Source organism: Lepidochelys olivacea, assembly GCF_965140295.1.
Source record: "Lepidochelys olivacea isolate rLepOli2 genome assembly, chromosome: 3".
In the NCBI taxonomy this organism is placed as follows: domain Eukaryota; kingdom Metazoa; phylum Chordata; order Testudines; family Cheloniidae; genus Lepidochelys; species Lepidochelys olivacea.
The window spans coordinates 50,340,457-50,363,055 of NC_140413.1; the positions used below are offsets into that span (position 1 = coordinate 50,340,457).

The 22,599-nt window shown below is 38.9% G+C and overlaps 1 protein-coding gene across 9 annotated transcripts in view; it reads left to right on the top strand.

Moving 5' to 3' along the window:
* LOC311519079 (isoaspartyl peptidase/L-asparaginase-like) overlaps positions 1–22,599 on the top strand; it is a 240,120-nt gene that overhangs the window by 53,799 nt on the left and 163,722 nt on the right. For all 9 annotated transcript variants that reach the window (XR_014711191.1, XM_084625299.1, XM_084625301.1 and 6 more), the window contains one exon: positions 10,924–11,066. Coding sequence is in view for 8 of the 9 variants with exons in the window: in XM_084625299.1 (XP_084481425.1) it covers positions 10,924–11,066 (143 nt within the window). In the remaining variant the exon portion in view is untranslated. The remainder of the gene's footprint in view (positions 1–10,923; positions 11,067–22,599) is intronic.

The window sequence follows — 22,599 nt, forward strand, 5'->3', positions numbered from 1 at the left end:
ACACTGTAGTCTCCTAACCAACACAAGCTACTGCAAGCACATCTGGCCTGTCCTCTGTTCTCTACACTGGCTTCCATAGAATATGGACTCAAGTTCAATGTCCTAGTCGTTATCTTTAAAGTGTTCAATGGCTTGATCCAGGCTATCTAAAAAATTACCAAAAACTCCAGGATCAGGAAGCATGGTTGACAGTTCTGATTTTTGGGCACAATGGGACTCACAAGGTTTAAGCTTATCTGTGTAGTAAACTGAGTTTTCTCAGGGGCCAGTCTGAGACTATTTAATGAACTCCCACAAGAACTAAGGACCATCACAAACTTCTCCTTCTGCCTAAACCAAACACTACACTGAAAACAATTATCCCTCCTGACAAGAGGATGAGAGAGAGAGAGAGAGAGAGAACAAACCATGTGACTGATGCTTAATGGATTACTGGAAGGCACTCAGATATCACAGTGATAAGGGTTGTAGAAGAACCTATTTAGAATTATAATAGAATCTACAGTAGGGATAGATATGTCTAGCTCATCAGCTGCCTTTGAGCTTGCCCACTGTCTTTTGTATCTCTCTGAATGTGTATCTCTGACTTCCTGTACTAGCTAGCCATGGGTAACCTGGTGACCGTAACAAGCATCCTGTCTGTAAGAGAATAATAAACCCCAGAGAAGCAATGTCTGCCTCTTTTTAACCAGAGGATCAAGGACTGTTTCAGATAATAAATTTCCATAGGAGAACAGGATGTGGACTAGAGGCTAGCTTTAACACAAGACATGATGTTAACAAAGTGGTTTTCCATGGAAGGAAATGTTTTGGTTAAAAAGGAAACTTGTATACTGTAGAAAAGCAAATGAAGTGTGAATCCTATAATTCTAACAACAATTGGAGAGTTTTTTGTCAACCAGAAATATTTTAATGTCACTATAGATTCTGCGAACTTCAAACTGTCTAATCAGTCAATATCATCTTCCTAAATTATTTAGTAAATGCACAAAGATAGATCGTTTGATAATACCAGAAGCTCAGCAGTGGGTAAAATTGATTGAATGCACTTTGAGCATGAATAAAAGAGTTTATGATTTATTGACACTCTGCAGATTAATCTGAAGCCACACTGAGCAGTGAAGCAGAGTAGTAAGCTTGATTTGTAGGAACTTTAAGAACAATCTGACAGGAAGGAAAAGGAGTTTGATCATGCTTCTTGACATAAAGTATTTTTTGGTAGTTTCCAGTGATTTTGTAAAATGTTACATGTAAATGATGGAAATTGTTTTGTAATGAGTCCTTTAATGCAGTGCCTATTGTAGTTCCATTATTCAGTTTAAACTATGAAGCCTATCACTTTAAAAATACTAAAGAATGTATAGAAAATTGAAAAAAAATGAGTAATCCAGACTCACCATATACTATTATAAAATTGGTAGTCAAAGTGATATGTTAATAATTACTGTATATGGCTACTAATTGATCATTCATCACTGGTAATACAAATTAATTAGATTTAGCAATCTAACTCACTTTTTCAATTTTATGAACTCCATCTTTAAATTTTACCTTGTAATATTAAAGGAACTTAATCCTGACATGAACGTGAACTAAAAACTCACATCAAAACATCACTGAAATCTGGATTTGAATTTTGTAACTTTCCGATTCCATAGCTTTTCTTTCCAATTTTAATCCATCGATGTGTTTTGCTGTGAATGAGTCTGGATAAAAATTTGGATTATTTCTGTTCTGTCTACATAAATGGGGTTTAGATGACATTGAGAGATTTGTGTCAGTTTCCAGTGACTTTTAGATTTGAGTACTACATTCATCGAAAAATATACAAGGTAAATCCATCATAACAAGTAATATGGACATAGGGATCATGGGGGCAGTCACGCAGTAATAGTTATTAAGTGTTTGTGATAAAATATATTTTTAATCTTTCTATTTTGTTGTTGCATGAGTATGTGAGGCAGTATTGAAATAGTGATAGGTGAAAAGTTATCTTTAGAGAGGATATATATGAGATTCAACAAGAATATCTGGGATTTATTTATTGCGAATACATATTTCTTCACAAAGAGGGATTTCACAGAGCACGCATGAAGCTTCAAAATACCATGGCAAAAAGACCAACTCAATTCAATTTCTCTGAGCAAGTACCACACTATATAGACAATTAAGTCGTTTAGCTGGGTCTTGTAATTGAAAACAAAAGTTCTATTTGAAAATCCTGCAGAATATTTCCATTTGACAGATCATCTTGACAAATGTAATATTTTCATTCAGAATTTGGTGCTGTTCATTTGCATTATCAAATAATATAGAAGAAAACATTTTTAAATGGAAATATGGAATGCGTTTCGCATTTTCAGAATAGAATAACAGTTGCGAATTTGACACATGATATGTCATAACATGAACTTTATCTTTGCATAGCAATATCCACACAAAATATTAGTTTCATATCTGAATGCAGTATACCAATGCAAGAAAAATAATGTATATTACACATGGTCACAATATATAACAGAGCAAAATCTCCAGATGCAGAAGGTAAGAATAAACAGGAACACTGTGGATAAGTTTCAAGGAGAATGATTGAACACAAGGAAACTCAGAGGCTCAGGGAGTAAGTCTGATTTTTATTACAAAGGTCAGGTGTCATAGGGCAGAGAGAAGAGACAAGTCTTGAAATAGGATTTTGAAAAAGTCAGGGAGTTAATTAAGCACAGAGAGGCTGTTCCAGATGATAGAGCAGCATGAAAGAAGAACATACCACCAACTGTGAAGAGACGAGAAGGGAAAACAAAAAGAACTGTGATATTTTAGGAGTATATATTGCAATCTTGAATATAAAACAGGTGAGGTCAGAAAACTAGAGTGTGAATCAAAGGAAAATCTTAATGTCTGGGGACCAAATTCAGACCTTTTATAAGTGGGTGCAAGCCTGTTGACCTGAGTTTAGCTGTACTGCTCATACCATTTCTGAATTTGGCCTTTGGAGGAAGATTTTGTTTCTTGTTCTGAAAAAGACAGAAAGTTAAAGAGGATATTGGGAAATGGAATTTTACATTTCCATTTTTAAATACAGCAGAGAAAAGACATGACATTTTGTTTCTGAATTAATTGAAATTCAGGAGTGGGGACACAGAGACAACCACAGATAGCTGGCCAACTAATCTAAATATAGTGTCTATAGCACTTGCCATCTGATTGCAGGCACTGAAAATTGTACTTCTATGGTTCAGCCTCACTGGCTTGTCTTGAAATGAAATAGATTTTTTATGTTCTGGGAACTGGGGTTCAAATGATCTACTGTCTTCCCAAATGACTATTATTATTTACATAAGACAATAAAAATGGCCCTACTGGGTCAGACCAAAGGTCCATCTAGCCCAGTATCCTGTCTTCTGACAGTGGACAGTGCCAGGTGCCCCAGAGGGAATGAACAGAGCAGGTGATCATCAAGTGATCCATCCCCGTCACTCATTCTCAGCTTCTGGCAAAGAGAGGCTAGGGACACCATTCCTGCTCATCCTGGCTAATAGCCACTGATGGACCTATCCTCCATGAATTTATCGAGTTCTTTTTTTAACCCTGCTATGCTCTTGGCCTTCACAACATCCTCTAGCAAGGAATTCCACAGGTTGACTGTGTGCTGTGTGAAGAAATACTTCCTTTTATTTGTTTTAAACCTGCTGCCTATTAATTTCATTTGGTGATCCCTAGTTCTTGTGTTATGAGAAGTAGTAAACAACACTTCCTTATCTTCTTTCTCTAAACCAGTCATGATTTTATAGACCTCAATCATATCTCCCCTTAGCCGTCTCTTTTCCAAGCTGAAAAGTCCCAGTCTTATAAATCTTTCCTCTTACGGAAGCCGTTCCATACCCCTAATCATTTTTGTTGCCCTTTTCTGAACCTTTTCCAATTTCAATATATCTTTTTTGAGATGGAGCGACCACATCTGCACACAGTATTCAAGATGTGGGCGTACCATGGATTTATATAGCGGCAACATGATAGTTTCTGTCCTATTATCTATCCCTTTCTTAATTATTCCCACCATTCTGTTCACTTTTTTGACTGCCATTGCACATTGAGTGGATGTTTTCAGAGAACTATCCACAATGACTCCAAGATCTTTTTCTTGAGTGGTAACAGCTAATTTAGACCCCATCATTTTATATGTATAGTTGGGATTATGTTCTCCAATGTGCATTACTTTGCATTTATCCACATTAAGTTTCATCTACCATTTTGTTGCCCAGTCACCCAGTTTTGTGAGATCCTTTTGTAGCTCTTCGCAGTCTGCCTGGGTCTTAACTATCTTTAGTAATTTTGTATTATCTGCAATTTTTGCCACCTCACTGTTTATCCCTTTTTCCAGATCATTTATGAATATGTTGAATAGTACTGGTCAGAACAGACTCCTGGGGGACACCACTATTTACCTCTCTCCATTCTGAAAACGGACCATTTGTATCTACCCTTTGTTTCCTATTTTTTAACCAGTTACCGATCCATGAGAGCACCTTCCCTCTTATCCCGTGGCAGCTTACTTTGTGTAAGAGCCTTTGGTGAGGGACCTTGTCAAAGGCTTTTTGTCTTTTCAAGTGGCCAGAAATCTTTTAGATGCCTGCCAGACAAGTAAAAACATGATCACAGGCCATAAAGTGCATACCATGTTTGACTGAGGTAATACTACAGTGTCTTAGCAGATAAGATTGGGGGGAAGAAGAGAAACACAAAAAGTAGACAATAAAATGACATGATTGCTCCATTAGGCACATACATCTTGATAGTTAATGATTTCGGTTCTTCTGAAATTATCAGCATTGCCCCGCCTCTGATGTGCAGCGAGTTATATCTAAAGGAGAAAGTATGAAAGGCTACATCCTTAGATTTCAGGCAGTCAGCACGAATAGCACTTAACAAATAATACTCCATAGAAAATATGAAATAAAAGCTCCATTACTAAAATATTAAGATTTTTCTGGTTTTGGAAAGCTTGTTAGAAAGAAAATTAATATTTAATATCATTTACAACCCCCCATTCTGAGAAATCAGGACCCAAGTTCTGTCTCACAAGCTGAGGTATGGTCAAACAGTCTTAAAGAGATGGAGAAAGCATGAGACTGCATTTTGGTCCGACTTTGTTTCCTTACGCCTAATCTTGTCCCCAAGCATCTTGTTTGGAGGACTACATCAGATGGTGAAGAGCTGTACAGAAAGAAAACAAGGCAGTCAGAAAGTGAGGAAAAGACCAAAACATTGAAGGAAATGGAGATTTGGGCATCGTCGGCATTGAATTTATACTCAAGGCTGAATTTAAAGTTAATGTGATTACTGCGGAGATAAAGGAATAAGGAGACATGCCTCGGGGACCTAATTCACCCCGGGTGTTCGCTACGTCCCACCACCCAACACAGATGTAATGAGGTCAAGTGGTGTCCGTATAAGATAAATAAGAACTACTAATTATTCCTCAGGTAAGGTTTTTAATGATTTTCGACTATAATAACAGCATAAAAAAACAGAAAAAGAAAAAGCAAAGACCAATATTGGATAAGAATTCATACAAATGGCAAGTTATATTGGAGACAAGTACACGTAAAATTACTATTCATCAAAGAGCTAATGAATGACAACCGTACATGCATTTGTGTTGACAATTTATACTAAAGACAAGCACAAGTACATGTAAAGCTATTATACACCAAGAAGCTAGTGAACAACAACCTCACGTACACTCGTCCTGATAGGTTATACAGAAGACCCTGAAGACCAGCATATCATCCATCCTTTATCTATTGCTAGTTTTATCCTATAGTATCGATACAACTTGAGATCAATTCCGCTCGAGCACTCAGACTTCTTTACTCCATAGACTTACCCTGCATTCGTCCGAAAATACATTATCCTTCAGTCGGCCATTTTCCGCACTGGCCAGGTACAGACTGTCGAGAAGTGTACGTCCCTTCGGTTCAGGGGGTGTGGGCCAGGTACGTAGTATGCCCAAGACACACACTGGCTTTGTGCCTTCGATTTATCTGATCTGTTGGTCGTGTTTCAAAACAGATCAACCAATCAGGGTGGACCACATTGCTAATATGGTCAGTGTGGTTGCTCCAATTGTATAATTGATGCATACTTATCTCCTTATAGCCAATTGTCAGTTAATCATATAATTCAGGCCTATTTATCTTTTGTAGCCAATTGAGTTTTAAGTGTGGTTAATGTGGGTTTGCTTATTTCATAAGAGTCAGCAAAAAGTTGCCTGGTTGTAGCGCATCCTGACCACAAGTCTTAACTTCCTTTTGCAAAGCTTGCTTATTAGAGCTTCCAGAAGTTTGAGGCCTAACATTGACAGTACTTTTGTTCAGTTTAAGCTTGACAATACAGTTCTTCAAATTATTCACAATTACAATCATAGAGGTAGAGAAGAAGAATTGGTCAAAGAATAAGCACTTGAAGGCACTACGTGGAAATGTCACATGAAAGAGGAGTGTTTAATAACAATCACAAACAACAACAACAACTACAACAACAACCAACAGTAGTTGGAGAGGTAGAAATGAAAGCAGAACAGCTAAATGCCTGAGAAGTTCAGCAAACGATCCCACACTGGGAATGTCATGCTTAACAGTTGTAAAAGTAAGGTCACCCAAAGGTCAGGATGGATGATAAGGAGGAGTCCTAGTTAGAAAAGCCGAAAAGGTAATTAACTATGCATAGAAGAGCAATTTCAGTATGTTGGAAAGGGAGGAAGCAATCAAATAAGTTGGTTTAGAAGAGGTTTTTAGATATACAAGAACATCATTTTTTTCCAAGACCATACAAAGAGGGAACTCTGGAGATAAGCAAAACTAGTGGAGAATCTTACTACTCTTGAGACATCTGCAAACGTGATAAAAATACACACACATCTAAAGCACATGCTGTGCAACATCAGTCTCTGTACAATAAATTTGCTAAATTCCCTTTCTATCAGTAAACTGCAAAACCTATTAATACATTTCTTCCAACCCTCTTGCACCTTTTGATGCAATAATTTGGTCCCCACTGTAAAGGTTTCCATTTGCAACTATAACAATTTCTGGATATTCTGGGTAATCAGAAGAAAAGTTCATTCCCAGTCACCATTGGAGGGACAGGGAAAAGGTTAAAAAAATCCCACAAATGAAAACACAATGAAGTTACTGAGTTCCTTTTTCTAGCAACCTTTCAACTCTGGTTCATCTCCTTCTCTTTATGGTTCTCCATCAACTCTTTTCCCTAGCTTTCCATGAGACTGAATTCATCCTAAGTGCAGAGCTCTTCTCAAATCTTGGGAGCGGGAAGAGTGTATCTCCACAAACCTGCACCCCATAGCCTTGCCAATATTTACAGCAGCTGAAGGGCTGATACAGGAGGCAGCTGTTCCACCTCCTCAAGCTTTATACCAGTGGAGAGTTCATCTATGCAGGGGGAATTAATTGCTGGTAACCTTCAGGCAGAGTATGTCCACTTTGCACTGGCTCTGTGACTCAAAGGGTAAATCTACACTGTGCAGTAAGCCCAGGCTCTTACTTGGGTTTGGTCTCAAATCCCCCTTCCAGCCACACACAAATTACTATGATTTCAGTCATCACGCAGGACCTTGGTCTTAGGACCCTGCTTGGGGGATAGGTCAGAGCCCCAAGTCCCTCTGTGGCTTGAATGCAAGTCTTATAATTTTGCAGTGTGGACACAGATATAGCTGCAGACCTGAGTCAGAAAGTGAGTGTAGTGCAATATGAATGCTTTGGCACAGCTGTGAGACCTGGATCCAGCAATTGTAAGTCCAGATTTTCAATGCAGCATGCATACTCAGGTGTGGGCTTGGAAACATTGAGTCCACAAGCCCTGGTCCCACAGATGTTGGTTTACAGTGCAGTGTAAGCATTTCCAAAGTGGCCTGAGTTGACTGGAGAGCTGGCCCTGTATTTTTTAATCATGACCACCATCCTGTCCCCAGTTTCTTCCAATCCATGTGATCATTATTCAATACAAAGTTCACCAATAAAAGTAAATTTACCGAAGTGAAGATGGTAAAAAAAAATGTGGAAGAGGTCAGAATACCTGGAACAGTCAAAACTCTGACATGGCTTTTGGAGACGGTTGTGAATCCTGGCCACTGTGTGTAGACTGTAGTTTGGGACACAAGACAACAACCTGTATCCAGCTGCAGCACATCGTGAGAAGTGTGGGGGGACCAGAGTTTTCATCCTGTGAAAAATTTTGCATTTGGAATGTCATGTTTTAAAAAGTCAGTTTCAGCAGCCAGCTCCTTGGCTTCCTGGACAGCTCACCATCTGCCAACTTGCCCGCCTGTTAAGTGGACAGCCCTGGGAGCCTGCTGCCTGGGAAGCCAGGAAGCCCAAGGAGTTGGCTAGCTGAGTTAGTACTACCCAGGAAGCAGGACAGCTAGGAAGCCTGCAACCCAGGGATTCTGGCCATTTAGGTACTGGCCAGGTAAGTAGCCACCACTGACTGGGCAACCCACCCACCTGCAGGCAGACAGCTGGGGAGCTGTCCAGCCTGGGAGCCAGCTTCCCAGGTAGTCTGGAGAACCTAATAGTCCAGAAGCCTGCCAGGCGAGGAGCTGGGCAGCTGGGAGGACTTGCAGGAAACAGGTTAGCCTGCTTGCTGGGTTTCCATCAAAAGTTTATACAGAATCTAATTGACAGAAAGTTTTGATTCAGCAAATCAGCATTTACCAACACGAAACTGTTCTGCTGGGAAATTCTTGACTAGCTCTATTCAAGGTGGGTTAGCATTCAGAAGTTTATAGAGCACAAGGGACCTGGCTATTTTAAGCTCCTTTCCCAATTTTCACCCACAAAGAGTGGTGCCATTTGGTTTCTTGAAGCACTTCTTAGCATGAGTGTGGTTTTCTGAATTAGGGCTTCAGAGTTTACTTCTTCCTACTGTGGGAGTTGCATTCCATCCTGAAGTTCATGCTCTCTTGTCCATAGAGTTGGACCTCTTGTTTCAGGGATTAAGGCATTCTCACTAGAACCACTTGAGTCCTGGAATTTCCTCCCTCATGCATTCTGCCCAAGTCCAAGTTTGGTGATTATTATTTTTAAGGGTACAAGTCAAGATACTTTTTCTTAATGGCTTTTTCTTAATTTGTGCCCTTAGCCTGAGGGTATCCCATCAATAAGATAGGTGGCTGGTTTGTGCTAATTGCTAGACAGATGTTGATTTTAATGTCTGTAAAGTGCTCGGCTATCATGAACATAAATAGAATATCAACAACCCAAATAAACAGCTTCATTTGTACTTCTTCCTTAACTTTTATATTTTATTTCCCCCTTGTTGTTACATTGAAGTCCTTTGCTTAACTGCCCAGCTATGTCATGTACATCAAGTCTGGGAAGGATTTGTTTCTCCATTTAATGTTTTACTTATAGGAGTTACACGTTTATAGATACCAGCCCCTAGTGTTATGATACTATTTTAATTTAGAAGCAGATGACCGTTATTTCACTGTAAGCCTTTTCACAGATTTATTGAGTCATAAACCTGATGGTGCTTTAGGGATGCTTTCAAAGCAGAGAAATGAGAAACATTAGTGGGAATGTTTGAAAGAAAAGTGTTGCTGGATAGTCTAGAAGTTGTTTCAGGTTTGTAATAATTTTGGGGGTGAATCTGAGTGCTTATGCAAGTGACTGATAGTGTAGGTGCATGGCAGATTGTGTATATCTTCCACACAAGCTTTGCCAGTATATCCTGCCAGTACTCCTCAGTTCTGACAAAAAGAAAAATTGTGTATGCAGTAGTGTTGTAGCCACGTCAGCCCCATGATACTAGAGAGATAAGGTGTGTGAAGTAATATCTTTTGTTAGACCAACATCTGTTGGCGAGAGACACGAACATAATGGGAAAGTGAGTATGTTTCCCAGATCCAGAGAAGAGCTCTGTGTAAGCTTGAAAGCTTGTCTCTCTCACCAACAGAAGTTGGTCCAGTAAAAGATATTAACTCACTCATCTTTTCTCTCTAATAAAAAAAAAAAAATCTTGACATTCCAATCTGGGCTTGCCATAAGCAAAGACTAACAATTGTGCCATGGTTTTCCAACATGGGAAAAATGCCCACTGCTGCCTAGATTGACCAAAATCACTACACATGTTAAAGGTTATGGCCCAATTGAAAATAATAATTAATAATAATAATATACCTCCTCCCTCACTATACAGTACTTTTTTCACTTACTAATAATATCTTTGTGGGAATTTTACTGTTCATTTTGCTGTTCATTTTGCTTTACACTGATTTTGCATCTTTATTTTTCCTATTTGGATAGAATTCTTCACAGCCATAATAGCCTGTTTGATAATGATTATGTGTGTGCTTCTGTGTTTAAACAATGCTGAAGGGGCTCTGAATCTACTCTTTTAAATGCCCCAAAAGCAGATAGCTTAGAAGCGTATTAGAAATGCAAAGTGTTGAAACTTGACAATAGTAATCAGTTTTGCCTTGTCTCTAAAATAGTCATGTTTACCTCAGTAGTAAACATATTTCATGTATTATAAATATCTTCCTACATTACTAGAGTTGCTCTATGATCATCGATACTCTTATCTGATTACCTAAAATGTTGAGAAGGGACAACAGTCAATACCACTGGAAAAATGCAATGCCTAACAGGGTTTATGATTTTAGAAACAAGATAAAAGCTTTATGACTCAAAGAAAACAATCAAATGCTTTTTTTGTAGCCACAAGCATCATATTTACTTAAAGGATTGTGACTATAAAAGCAAATATCTCTTACAGGAAGCCAGGACAAAAGCTGTCAGAGAACAGGGTAGTAAATAGCTCTGAAATTGTTTTCTCTGCTTCATTTCAAAAGCTTAAGGCTAAGAATGTTTGACCTTTTACAAATGGAATGGTTTCCTGCAGGTCATGGTGCTGTACTGAATGCTGATGGTTATGTGGAACTTGATGCAATCATCATGAATGGTAAAACTCTTGCTGCTGGTGCAGTCTCCTGTATCAGGAACATTTCTAATCCGGTGGCGTTTGCTTGTTCAGTCTTGGAAAAGGTAGAGAACTTTTATTTTCTTCATCTGTGCAGTTTTAATTCTAATGTTTCTTGACAGGGGGACAAATAAGATTGTGTAATTGTTAAAAATGCTCCAGAAAATGTAAAGGGGTCAGGGAGAGAAATGTTAAGTTAAACAAACAAACAATCTAATTAATCACATTTGTTGTCAGTCATTTGTCACCATGACAAATTAGTGAAATATGTAAGGTGTTTCAACTGAAAATTATATTTTTATTTTAGCATTAATAATTTAAAATTTTAATGAATTTTTTGCTGATTAAAGGCCAAATCTTTGTCCCACTGAGGTCAATGGAAGTTTTTCTGTTGACCTCAATGGGATCAGACTTGGCCTTAACTGTAGACAATTTTTATTTTTTGGTTTGTTAATATTTCCTATGTAAGCTAATGCTTTCTTCCATACTGCCCCTTATGCATGGAACTAATCCATTAAAGACATTACTTGTCTTCCTTCAAATTCCTCCTGCAGACTCACTCCTGCTGTGAAACCTACAAAAATCAGCCAGCTGATGATGACTAGGTTGTGCAACAGTTAAGGAAATATCTAACTATCTAGCGATTGATCGATTGATTGATCTATCTGCGTCATGACCCCTGTTAATCTCCCATTGCCACTAACCATGGCAGACACCAAATCTGACAATATGCACTGAGAACACAGGAGAAATAGACATAAATGTCATATACAGGGCACCTAAAGTCATCAGTTTCAATGTGGAAGGATTATTTGCAGAGAAGGCTGATGTTCTGTCTGGTATAAAAGCATATATCATGCTTGCAAGAAAGAGAGAGACAGCAGCCCCAAAAATCCCTAGCATGTATATTTCTGTGAACATAAAAAGCAACATCTGTGGCAGCACAATACTTGTACTGGACAAAAGACGGGTGAAAAACACTGCTGTGAAACACTGTGCTACAATGGAACTCATCATGGTTGAACTTGATAAAATAGCAGTAGTTTCTGCTTACAAGCCACCAGCTGAACAGTTGGCCTGGCCAGCCAACTTTCCCCTGTCAGAAAAACCATGCCTCATCATAGGGGTCTTCAATAGTGTCAACACCATCTGGGATACCCCAACAATGACAACAATAAGGAAGGATTTGAGAAGTGGGCAGCGCCAAACAACTTGATTTTGCTCTATGACTTCAGTGACAAATATATCTTCCAAAGCACATGATGGAACAAAGAGTACAATCCCAATGTACCCTTTGTTGTTCATCAAAATACAGGCAACTTCAAAAAGGAGGTCATGGCAGCAATTCCAAGGTCAAAGCATAGACCAATAAGTGCTATTAGAGGCTATAGTACAGCCCAGAAAAACAAAGTATCTGCTAAAAGAAAAGGAGTACTTGTGGCACCTTAGAGACTAACCAATTTATTTGAGCATAAGCTTTCGTGAGCTATAGCTCACTTCATTGGATGCATACTGTGGATGAAGTGAACTGTAGCTCACGAAAGCTTATGCTCAAATAAATTGGTTAGTCTCTAGGGTGCCACAAGTACTCCTTTTCTTTTTGCGAATACAGACTAACACGGCTGTTACTCTGAAAAGTATCTGCTGTGATTCAACTTTAGAAAGGCTGACTGGGAAGGCTTTACCTCTGAATTGGATTTATCCATCTGTGATATTACTCTGGCACATGAGTGTTATGGAGAATTTGTCTCCCTGGTGTGAAAGACTTCATCAAAGTACACCCCTATGGCACACTGGAAATTATTTGTACCTGGGCTTTCAGAACAGACCAGACAACAATCTAAAAAATATTCAGAACTGTTTGACTTGGATCTGTTTGGTGAAGAAACCATTGGACTCAGGAACATGCTTATATGAGAGAATAGAAAGGATCAGTGTGACCATTGGAGGGAGATGGTTGAAACAACAAACCTGTGCTGTAATAGGAAACTAAAGCCTGGGCTAATATTTGCAAGCTGAACCCTGATGGACAAAACCCCAAATTCATTGCCACAGTCTCTCACAGACAAGTTGCACATGAACGCACCCTAAATGGTCAGCCAGCCACAAAGCAAAACAGAAAAAGAAACAAGTTAAGCAGGAATGTTGTCCACTCCTCAGACAGCAAAGTGCACAATGAGCAACTCAACACTGAGACACTTATAATAGCCATGAAAACTCTGAAATGTGGAAAAGCAACTGGACTCCATCGTGTATTTAATGAATGATTACTGCATTTTGTCACAAAAGTGCAGAATTGGATGTTTGACTTCTTTAATTCTTGCGTGGAGACAACACAGACCCCCAGGCTCTGGAGACAGGCCAAAGTGATTGCACTATTCAGACCACATAAAGACCGTAGCTCTGGAAAGAGTTATCACCCAATATCCTTTTCTCAACCTAGAAGCTATATGCACAGATGATCATGTGTAGAATAGAGCCAATAGAAAGAGCAGCTGACTGATGACCAAGCCTATTTCAGCCCATCTCATTCATGCTAAGGCTAAGTTGCAACCCATCTCAGAACATCAAAGATAGTTTCTCAATCTGCAAAATTACAGGGTCTGTGTTTGTTCATCTGCCAGCTGCTTACGACACCATGAACCATTGTGCACTTCTACTGAAATTGGCAAGAATTCTGAGAGGAAGCAAAATGGTCCAGGTCATCTACTCCCTGCTTGAGAATCAATGTATTTTTGCTGAGATGGATGTTCAGAAAAGTCAATGGCATACTCAACAGAATGGATTGGCTCAAGGTTCAGTGTCATCACACTTGCTGTTTGATGTCTACAAAAATGACCGACCAGAATTCCCTGATATGTAAAGATTCATTTATGCAGATCACCTTTGCATCACCACCTAGTCAGAAAAATTTGAGGACATTAAGTACACTCTAAATGGTTCTCTGAGTGTACTTGGAAAATATTATCAGACATGGTTCTTGAATGCTATACCTCGAAAGACACAAGTGTGTTCCATTCACCTGAAACACCATCAGGCCATGTGAAAACTTCAGATATCATGGCACGGTACAATCCTTGATCGCTATGAACATCAAGTGTACCTTGGGTTCACATTAGACTGAATGCTGACATTCAAAGAGCACATAAAGAAGCTGAAAAAAAGTGAACTCCATGAACTGTGTACTCCAGAAGCTGGCCAACACAAAATGAAGAGCTGACCCCTGGAAAACTTCGAGCAACCAGTCTCGCCTATGTTACTCCGCTTCATAGTAACATGTCCTAGTATACTTAAGCCATTCACATATAATTGATACTGAACTCAATAAATCCTGTAGGATCTTCACAGGGACATTGAAACTGACTCCCACACTGTCGCTGTACTGTCTTCGAGGGGTTGCACCACCATTAGTGAGGTAGGGTGCCTTCAGTACGAAGGAGAGACAAAAACAGGTGCATGATCCAAGACATCCACTGCATGGACACATGCTACCACTCAAGAGGCTGAAGTCCAGAAATAGCTCTGTCTGAAAATCCTTTACCCCAAAATACCACTGTGGAAGGCTACATAGTAGCAAAATGGTGGGAAATGCTGATGATCAGTGAGAACCTGGTTCCTTCTGTCACTGTTCCTTCCCCACTCTGAACTCTAGGGTACAGGTGTGGGGACCTGCATGAAAGACCCCCTAAGCTTATTCTTACCAGCTTAGGTTAAAACTTCCCCAAGGCACAGATTTCTTTCCTGCCTTGGGAACCAGTTTAGGTTAAAAACCTGGTAAGCTGCCACCAAGTGATTTATACAAAGAACAGGGGAAGAGCCTACTTGGAGACATCTTCCCCCAAAATATCCCCCCAAGCCCTACACCCCCTTTCCTGTGGAAGGCTTGATAATAATATCCTCACCAATTGGTACAGGTGAACACAAACCCAAACCCTTGGGTCTTAAGAACAATGAAAAATCAATCAGGTTCTTAAAAGAATAATTTTATTTAAAGAAAAGGTAAAAGAATCACCTCTGTAAAATCAGGATGGTAAATACTTTACAGGGTAATCAGATTCAAAACATAGAGAATCCCTCTAGGCAAAACCTTAAGTTACAAAAAGACACAAAACAGGAATACACATTCCCTCCAGCACAGCTTATTTTACAAACAAAAAAAAAAGAAAAGAAAATCTAACGCATTTTCTAGCTAGATTACTTACTAACTTTACAGGAGTTGGAAGGCTTGCATCCTTGATCTGTTCCCAGCAAAGGTATACCCAGACAGACAAAACCCTTTGCCCCCCCCACCCCCCGCTCCAGATTTGAAAGTATCTTATCCCCACATTAGCCATTTTGGGTCAGGTGCCAGACAGGTTACCTTAGCTTCTTAACCCTTTACAGGTGAAAGGATTTTGCCTCTGGCCAGGAGGGATTTTATAGCACTGTATACTGAAAGGTGGTTACCCTTCCCTTTATATTTATGACACCTTCAGAACGAGTCCCTCCAGGCACTGATCTCAAATGAAAATACTGATATACTCTCGAGTGAGAGCTGGGATGGCAAAGACTTGTGACAGTGTGACCCAAGTGGAAGCTAAGGAATGACCCAAATGTGAATGTGGAGATTCTAGGGAAATGCTTGAACACTGCCCCCTAACAACATACTATACACCTGAGGAACTATTCACAATAAGTTACAACACTGTATTTTAGCTTGTTGCTCCAAAACTGAAGCCACGAACATGATCAAATATTTAATAGCTAACCAATTCAGTCACATGATCCTTTTTTCATTATCCTCAACCTAAGTTCTTGCCTTCTCTCCTCTTTTTTGATCACACTTCTTTTTTAACAAGTTCTCTCAATTTAGACTGAAAGTGCTTTGGGGAAAGAATTGTGTTTTTGTGTGTGTTTGTACATCACCTGCTATTGGTTTGTCTTTCCTACCTGCTAGGGTCTGAGTCTTAAATTGGAATTTGATTCTTATGTTTCCTTCTCCAATTTGTTTCCTTCAAAAAATCCAGGTTTTGTATCAGGGTGTTCCAAACGATCTTAAGCTCCCATTACTACCATAAGATAATAATCTTGTATGTTCTCAGAGGTTTCATTCCATAGTATATTGAGTTGTTGGAATTAATACTTTTCTTATTTCACATTGCATATTGTATCTTTTATATGAATTACTGTATTGGTTCTTGGAAAATATATACATGTAGATTTTGAGAAATCCAAAGAATGCGATAATGTGAAGATTATATTTATTACTCTATGAGGGGACTAGAAAAACTGAAATGGCACAATGGCAAAGAAATAATTCATATAATGTGTTTTATAATAATTTATTTATAGAAAAATACAGAACTATCCGGTAGCTGATGTAAAAAGGATCCACCTAAACAAAGACTTGCTTCAAAATATCATGTGCTGCAGCCTCACCCCAGCCTCACCCCAAGAAATATAGTTCCCTAGACAATTTTTATAATTATAATTAAAGTTGCTCATTACTGTACTAATTACTCAGTATTACTGGTAACACTGCACAAAGAAAGCACTTCAGATAACAATTTGCTGCTTTGATGACTCCATAAGCTAGGGTCATAGTTCACACATCAGATATAAGCATTAGCATGGAATGAATTGCTAGACAATCTTCTTTAACTTTCTTCTTAAATGAGATAGTTAGAGATGGTATTTAAGAAAATATCGTTCATACACTTAACAGACAAAAACAATTGTAAAGTAAACAGAGAAAGATTGTCACGAGAACCAAATGGAACTAGTTTCACTGCTCAAATAAAATCAGTGTTCTGGTGGCTGTTCTGTTTCTAAGTTTTGAAAGTATATTGTTCTAGCTCAAGTGCAAGTAAAATATGATCCGTAAAGATTTTATTTTTATTTTTAATTCAGCTTGCCATAAAAGTGGCTCACAGAAAAAACAAAATGATAATTACACCAGCAAAATTTGCATCTCTGTAGTTAAAGGGCTTCCAGCATTTTCATTAAATACTTCTGTTTTCATAGTCTACAAAAAATACATTGTGGTCATAATCTGCAATAGAACAGATCAGAAGAAAAATGCTTATTTTTGTAAATTAAAGTTTGAAGAAAACACATCAGACTCTTTAGTTATAGATGATCAAAAGAATGGAAATGCTTCCCATTCCCACCCCTCCTTTTTTTCACTTTTTACAGTTTTTATTAGTTTTCAAAATATAGAAATATTTTTTCTGGCAAAGCAGTCTGAGTTATAAGTAAGATGCACCCACTACGGAAGGACCCAAGTTGCTCTGCACAGAAAACACTGAGGATGTTTGTCTTGGCCCATGGAAGTCAATGACAGTTTTGACAAAATTTCACCCGGGGACTTTGTGGGAGCAGGGGAATCCAACCATATTGGGGCAACTGGCAGAACTGAGAACTGGTTTTGGTTTGTTATACATATTAATATATAATAAATTGTTTGTGCTATACTGTTGGTAGCTGAACATTGTATTTATCAATAAAAAAGGAAATGAGAGATGAAAGGAAAAAATATAAAAAGATGGATCATGCTCTGATATTTTATGGGTATATGATTAGAAACAGGATCAAATTATATGAATTATTGTTATCTTTCTACCTGTATGTAACTCCTACCAGGGGCTTGCAGTTTTTTTTCCTTGCTATAACTCAAATCTGACCTTAAAATCATACATTTTAGTAATACCTGTGAGATACATATTTGGCTAACAAGAGCAAGCCTCTTTATGACAGATAACCAAATCTTGCAGTTATTACTCCTTATGCAGGGAAGTTTCTCATTGGCTTAAAAATGAGAAGAATAACCATAAACCATTCTTTTTTCTAAAGTGTACATTATTAGCTTATCATATATGGGCTACAGTATTATAGGTGCTGATACAGTGGTGATGGGCATGTATAAAACTTTAGTTTGGAGCTATTATCGTCAAGTAGATCAAAATCAGCTTTTAAGAATATCTTTACATTCATAAATGACAAGTGAAACCCATTTCAGTGTATCATTACACTATTTATAAGTGTAAATATATTTTTAAAAGAGTGCCCTCACACATTTATTTTTAAATCCCACAATTCTGTGGGTTCAAGAACATGTTAGGCTGCTGACCAAAATTACTTGGACCATCCTTCTCTGTGGTGAGGATGTGAGATGCTGCCCATGTGAAGAAAGCTCAGGTGATTAAGCATCTTGCCTTCTGGCTGTTTTGCGAATTTGTCCTTTAATAGAATTTGTGGAAACATCCACTTTTCCTTCCTATGGGATGCAATCTTCAGGGCTTTATAGCCATAGTATCCTTTCCTGCACATCCCATGGCTGAATCTCCTTTCTGGCAGAACAAACATAATTTTGTCAAACTGTGTGGTAACTAGGAGAAGTGCAGAATAACTTTCTGCCTATCCAAGTGGTAGTTTGTTGGTGAAGCTTCCTTCTCGCCTGTGTTTCCTTCCCTGTTGTGGCCCAACTTCCCCAAAAATGTCAAAGGAATAATCTGAAAAGGAGAACTGAATCTGCTTCAGGCCTTTACACACAAAGATTCATGAGCTTCCTTGAGGATATGCCCTAATGAATGCCCCGAACTTTTCAGTACAGAGGTCATTCCAGGCCTAATTTTAGGACACCAGGTAATAGAAACTTGGATGCAGGTCCGTCTCTGTCTCTGCCAAGCTCTGTGCTGCATAGTCCAGTGCCTTTTGGGGAGACCAAAACAAATAAATAAAAAGCAGGATAGAGCCATTGCCATAGCTGGCGTCTGTTCTTTTCTGAATAAATGTGGTGGTCCCTTATCCCTCCTCCTCAAATGCTCGACATCAGGCTCTTGTTGAGCCACGACCCATAGCTTTTGAACAGGATTTGCTACTATCCCCCATAAGAACATATTTATCTCCTCTACCATGTTAATTGGACATGTGTTACTAAATAAATTATATAAGGGTCTTGATCCTATAAGCTGTCCAACGTGGGTGGACCCACATGCAATAGGAAGCCCTATTGATGTCAGTAGGGTTCTGCTTAGGCAGACTCCTGCACCTGTGCAGGAAAGCTTGCAGGATAAAAGCCATAGCAACTTTCTGTAAACTAATCTGCTGCTTCTTCTAAGATCTAGGAATTATTTTGGGGAATTTCTATGGCCTGTGTTATACGGGGGGTCAGGCAATGATCACAGTGGAGCCTTCTGGGCCTTGGAATCTATGAATCTATTATTTTTATGTTAAAACATCAGGGTTTTCACTCACTAAGGGAGATTTAAAACCCTAATATATATGAAACCCTATCACAATTTTGCTAGAACAGCCCTGGATTATTCAAACTATTTATCATCAACCATTACAGCAATTCATTCTGGGGTTAAGCTAATGAAGGAGATAAATATAAGACGGGAAAGAGAGAGAGAGAAAGGGAGAACATTTAATTGAATTTCATTTGTCTGATAGTCTTAATTCCTTCATACTTCATCCTTCTCTTCCTCTTGAACATCCATCTCAGCAGAAGCTTGGCCAGCATTGGGACTGGCAAACCTAAATTAATTCTTCATGTCCCCTGGCAGCCATCATTTATGTACCAACAATTTTAGGAAGTTTTAAAGAAGTGTCAAAGGTTTAGGTCATAAATTAAAGTATTAGCTCAAATGAAGTCTTTAACTATGCCCAGTATAGAAATCCTAGCTATAGGCCAAATTGTGGTCCAGCTGGAAATGGCTACCTACATGAAACTTATCAGCGTGGAAAGGGAAGCAGGCTCTGGGAGCCTCTATGTACTCCTCTTTGTGCAGGTGGGCAGAAGATGATGGGGACTGCGTGGAGCTTCGGATCCCCTTGACAGTACACCAATCACCATAGCTGCATTACCATGCTGGGGAAAGTACATTGTGCTAGGTGTTGACCAGGTACAGTTTACTGACAGCTGGGAGCAGCAGAAGGAAACAAAGATAGATTGTAAGTTGGAGTTCCTGGGTGTTTTAGTATCCTTACCTTTGATTGGGTTGCAAAGCCACAATTGAAATCTATATGTTTTCTTATTAAAACATACAGGGTTCAGGGTTTAATGAAAACCTACAGGTTTGATGGCTACAGGAGCGTGACACTACTCCTCCATATTCTTCATAGGGATATTGTTATGATATGATTATGGCATAACTATGATGTATTTATACCAGATACGGCATGTAACATATAATTGGAAAGGTCACGATTTACTGAATATGCTTATCCTATTTGTATGCCTGTATCATTTTGGTATTTGAAGTTAAGAATATTTTCTATGCATCTATTACAAATGTCTTTACACCTGGGGAACACCCACTAGACAGAATGCAATCAGTCTGGATGGCTGGTTGGTAAGGGCCATTAGGAAGAACAATAGGTCTTTGAAGATGCTAATCTCCCACCTGGGAACTTTCCTGGGGATGCTGCAAACAACCTCTGAGTTATGGCTGCTCTGACCCTACAGGGACAAGTGACCAAGTCACCTGGTACTGGATTCCATGATAATACTAGTGTTTTTCCACTGACTGGGTGTGGGAATCAAACTGGGAGACGAAGGATTCCTGCCATATGCAAAAACTATATAAGGCAGCGGAATGATATCATCAAGATTCATTCTTCACTGACTCCCTGCCCAAGAAAGAAGACTGATCGAAACACATGAGAAACAGAAAGACTGAACTAGGGGGAAGGGCTGAACCCAGGCTAGAGGGTTGTCTAGTCTGTGAAAGGAATAACTGGAGTTTTAAGCTGCAAGCAAGTGCAGTTTGCCTTCAAAAACCTCTGCAATCTGCCTGAAATATTTAGGGTGAGAATTTGCTACTTATAACCAGTTTCTTTAGTATTTTAAGCTTAGGATGTGTGTTTGTTTTAGTTGCTAGGTAGTCTGCTTTGATCTGTTTGCTTTCCCTTATTATCACTTAAATCTATATTTTGTAATTAATAAACTTGTTTTTGTTTTGTCTAAAACCAGTGTGTGTGGATAGCTCAGTGGTTTGAGCATTGGCCTGCTAAACCCATGGTTGTGAGTTCAATCCTTGAGGGGGGGCCAGTTAGGGATCTGGGGAAAAAAAAAAATTGGAGATTGGTCCTGCTTTGAGTAGGGGGTTGGACTAGGTGATCTCCTGAGGTCCCTTCCAACTCTGATATTCTATGATTCTATGAAATCATAATTTGGGACAGAAAGCTGTGTATATCTCTCTCTCTCTCCACATTGAGGGAGGGGGTGAATTTAATGAGCTTATGCTGCACAGTTCTCTGTGCTGTGCAAGATAGTACAATTTTGGGTTTACCCTCTAGAGTGGGGTGTGCACTTGAGAACTGGACAATTCCTTAGCTGAGCCTTCCCATGCGGAGCTGATTTCAGTGTCTGTGTGTTTCTGCAGGTGGGTGTGTAGGTGGATGTGTCCCTACCTCTGTGCTGGAGAAAGTGTGAGCCCAGGAGCATATCTGCAGCTTGTCACAGCATTATAGGATGAAAGGGATACCAGGCTGGTGGGTCAGGTGGCCTCAGTGGTACCCCAGTTCCAAGCAGCACCTCGAAGAGGGGGAGACCTGTCACAAGGAGAACATTTTAAAATCTCTGGGTTCAAGTCTGATTTCTTTGTCAAGAGGGATACAGTCCAAAAGAATGAGAAAAAAGACAGTGGAGGGTGGGTGAGGTAGAAGATAGCTTCTGGAAACTTTGGGTCAATATATGTCCCTCTCTTTTAATGTAGGTGGTCCTCTATTGGGCCATTCAGGAAGTAGGGAAAGAAATTCAGCTAGTAAACATTGTGTGAATAATTAGAAAATGGAAAGATATTAAAAGCCTGTTATTTGCCATAATATTATGGAAACTCTGTATTCTCCTAAAAGAATTCTAGCAATAAGAGTAGTTATTTGCAAGCCATGTAAAAAGAAAGTGAGATGTATTACTCATAGCTGAAATTTATTTAAATTGAGTTATTGTTTAAATATAGAAAAAATATATCTTTTTATCGTAGCAAAGTTGATCTAAGCTTTAACATGCTGAAGAGCAGTACAGAGCCAATCTGCATTGCATAAAATATCAGCAATAAGGCATTTATTTACTCTGAGGAAGATATTAATTTAAAATAGACATATAGGGGGTGAGATCCATGATTGTGTAAACTGGTATTTTCTTGAAGTCAGTGTGTGGAATATGCGAATTTATACCAAGTGAGGATCTAACACTATTTTTTTAAATATAATTTTGGTGTATGGTCTTTTACCAGTTGTTTCTGTTTTTATTTAAAGAAATGTGTGCACCTTCTCTCCCAAACACATTAACACAGAGTAATATTTCATAAATCTTAAGAGGCTTTTCTTTCCTTTATTTGACAATGTGGCATTCGGCTTTAATACAGAATGTACTGTTTGGTTGTTCACGTAGTGCTGAAGCTTAAAAATCTAATTGCCAAGCAATTACAAAGAAATCAATGTAGATAATTTTGCAGCTTATCTGCTGTGTAGGGAACTAAAGGAAAAGCTAGAATACTTCAAAGCATGTAGTGCTGTATTCAGCCAGGACACTTTAAACCTGAAAAATGAAATAAGGATGTATTCTAGAGGCAACTATGAAACCTACAGTGAAAGACCTTGGCCTATCAGTGG